The 3,425-nt window shown below is 44.5% G+C and overlaps 1 protein-coding gene across 1 annotated transcript in view; it reads left to right on the top strand.

Annotated features, from left to right (window-relative positions):
- Window positions 1-1,197, top strand: part of GMNC (geminin coiled-coil domain containing) — a 40,196-nt gene extending 38,999 nt beyond the window's left edge. The window contains exon 5 of the mRNA XM_009883421.1: window positions 553-1,197. Within this exon, the coding sequence (XP_009881723.1) occupies window positions 553-1,197 (645 nt within the window). The remainder of the gene's footprint in view (window positions 1-552) is intronic.
- The last annotated feature ends 2,228 nt before the right edge of the window (window positions 1,198-3,425 follow it).

Genomic DNA, 3,425 nt, shown 5'->3' with positions numbered 1-3,425 from the left:
GATTCCTGTCTTGCTTTGAGCATCCCTGGGTGCCTGAAGGGCCCTTGTCCTGGGATGATGGCAACTGAGGTGGATTAATGAGCTCAAAGCCACTTAGTCTGCTGCTCTGAGGACTCCCTGGCCGGCATCACACCTGTCCCAGTATGACTTACCTTTGCATCCTCCGGCTTTGTCAGGCTGCTGCATTCCCCCCCATACCCCACTCACCTGCCAAACGCTGCTGGCAGCAGCAGCCCAGAGGAGTGCCGTACAGCCAGGCGGGAGCTCTCATTTCACGCCGTGCTGAGTGAGAATGCAATCAAAGCACAGGCCTTATTGACATTGTCAAATTCTTCTCTTTCAGGGACTGGGTTGTTGCAGAGACTGTAAAGACACAAAATAATTAGTCACATCCATATGTTTAAGCACATGGTGGAAGAAAAAGTATCTTTTATAAGGACAGTAGTAACCATCTTGCCCATCTAAAATCTGAGATGAGAAACACATTGCTTCCAGGTAACTAGAAATTCAGATTTTGATCTTCTCTCTCCACCTCTTTTTTTTTTTTTTTAGAAGCTGCTATCCTGCCATGGCCAAAAAACCTGTGCTATTCTCAAAAGCACCAAGAGGAGATTAAAAGAGGACCAATGCTTTGTTCCTCAAGAAACTCCTCATGCTTCCAAAGCCAGAAGGAACCTCTTTAATGAATTCACTGCCTGTGAAGAGCAAGCCAGCCCTGGTGTAGACAGCTGGGTCTTGCAGACTCTAGGATTAAAAGATGTCAACACCATTGATGAAACTTCAGCTAACTACAGTGCCCTGTCCTCAGACCTTGGAAGAAACACGTACTGCCTGAGCACTGGTGAAACAATAGACTATGACCAGTGTGAAGGAGCGGCAGCAGCATATAGCTGCAGCCACATCCCTCCAACTAATAGCAGTACCCATCCATGCAGTGAGGACTCTCCCTTCCTTCCCCAGATTTCTTCAGCACCATGTGTCTCCTCATCAGTTCCAAGCATTTCCTCCCTCCCAGCCTATGGGTTGCCTTATTTGACTGGCAATTTGTCACCCAACAAAACAGAAGTGGCCTTCACAACTTCTCTAAGTCCTCACCGCAATGTGAGAACGCACACCTTCCACCAAGGACAAGCTTTCGTGCGCAGGGATGATGATGGAGGATGGAGATTCACCTGGGTGCCCAAGCAGGCTGAATAATGCACCTACATGAAGGGTCAGCCATAGGGGATGCAGGAGACGGACATTTCATCTTCTGTTTGAGACAAGTTCAGGCATCAAAAATGAGCCCTTCTGGGCTCCGTTAAATGCTACTCTGTCACCTTCCCACTCCTTATTCTCTCCCAGATTTTCACAGGTGTGGCTCCAGATTGCACTTGGACAATTATCTGCCCCAGACCAGGTATACATATTGGATCCATGTCTCTTGTGCCTGTGTTGAGATACCTGCTTTGACATGCTTCACAGTTTTTCTGTCATCAGCTATTCCTTGTTAACTGGTAGTTTCCACGCCGGAGTGCTTTCGGTTTGATGATCACTCCCACATGCACCAAACTGAAAAGCATTTTGGGAATACAGTTTGGAAACAGCACCTCTCTCACAGATATCCACAGATGACAAAGGAGGCTTAGGTTGGAGGCTGAGGATCAGCAGTGGCTAAGCGTTGTGTGTCTCTCTTGGCTACACACTTTGCCTCAGATTAAGGCAACTGTGGGTATTTGTTAACGTGCCACACTAGGCTGGCTTACCTGCAGTCACATGGTGCTATCATATTCTTTGATGATGCCTCAAAATAAACAGGATTTGCTTCTATTGCCTGGAAGCTACTTAATTACAAGTGATTCAGCAAGTTCAGGGCATTTTCTTCTGCTGTGATTAAGGGACTAATGTATTTACTACACTGTGTTTTAAAGGGATTTTATCTGTCCTATAAAACGAGTTTTAAAAGTTTGAGCCCTGGAACAGGAACTTGAATTGGAGGTGCTGTAACAACACTGCCATCACCAGCCAAGGCCCAGGTCCCAGTTTAGTAGTGGCAGAAATTTTTTCATCTGTGGGTAATTACACTCAGAGCACTACTTTGTTCTGCAAAGGCTGCATTCCCCTTGCCTGCAGTGTCCCACTGTCTTTTGATGGATTTTCTTCCATGTTTACCTGACTGATGTTGGAAGCCCTTATAAAGAAGAGCCACTTCTGCCTTCATAAGCCATTTCTGTGGTTTCAGTGGGGCTTTTTTGCAATATCAAGAGCTGCGCTTGTGAAACTGGAACTTTTCTCTCTAAGGAACAACTTCTTGACCTCTTTGTCCTGATCTCTGAGAGCACACAGAGATTTATCCGAAATCAACATCAGCTCAGAGTCAGGGCTGCTTCCTCCTCCTCCCCCCATAACCCCGTGCTTCCTATGGGAAATGTTTCTCCTGGTTTGGGGAGGCAGCATCACTTAGGGGTGAAACTGAGTCTTTGGGAACCACAGACTTCAGCACCAGCTCTTGCCTCTCCATGTCTCTGTCAAGCAGTGGTGGGCTGAAGCTACGATCATCACTACCTTGAGAATGCTTTAAAAATCTCTGGAGAGAAGGTGCTCTAGCACTGCACAGGACTTGTAGTAACACTACTAATGATATGAAGTCAACTGACATGAAGTAAGCTCACCAGTAATGTTTTGCATTACCTTTGTTTTCTGCTTTACAGCAGTTTGATTCCTAAGTATTGGAAATAGAGTGGTTTGGTTATTCTTGCTTTCAGAATGGTCCCAGTGACATTAAGGAAGGGCTTAAGTAAAAATAACCATAATTGAGGACTTCCTTCCAGTGGCTTGTTTTCCTATAGAAAACTGGATATTCTTTTATTTTTAGGGGATAAAAATACCTCCTAAATAGCCTTTGGTGCCTTAGAATTGCAGTATTTGGAATTCTCCATCAGAAGTAGTAGTGATTTCCCAAAAGACTTAAATAAACAAACTCTCTATTTCTGGGTAGTTACTTTAAAGTCAGTGATGGGCCAGACTTCCAGAACAAGCAATTTGAAAGCATTGATTGTACACATTATTGCACTGGATTTAAAACACCACCACTACCCAAAACAAACAATTCACATGGAATAAATACAAGTATTTGTTTGGGGGGTTTGTTGTAGTCAGTAAAAATGTGGCCAGCTGATGAACACCGGTCAGACAAGACCACTGTTTCTATACCACTTTTCTGCTTTTCAACGAAAGCAGAAGAAAAATCCTGTCCTACAAACAACTTATGTCTTTCTCAAGGGGTTTTCTTTTCTATTCATCTCCTCTTGCCCTACTATATAAGGTAGCACTGAAGAAAATACTCCTGGAGTTTTTATTCATGAGCGCGGTAGTTTAGAAAATACCTGACCTTAACATGAGTATGTGATGGAGACCCTGCTATGTGTGGTGTAGGCGATGAATGG

Source organism: Charadrius vociferus, unplaced genomic scaffold (assembly GCF_000708025.1).
Source record: "Charadrius vociferus isolate BGI_N301 unplaced genomic scaffold, ASM70802v2 scaffold214, whole genome shotgun sequence".
Lineage (NCBI taxonomy): Eukaryota > Metazoa > Chordata > Aves > Charadriiformes > Charadriidae > Charadrius > Charadrius vociferus.
Note: the sequence above shows the minus strand (reverse complement) of the source record. Positions and strands in the feature narration are given on the sequence as shown.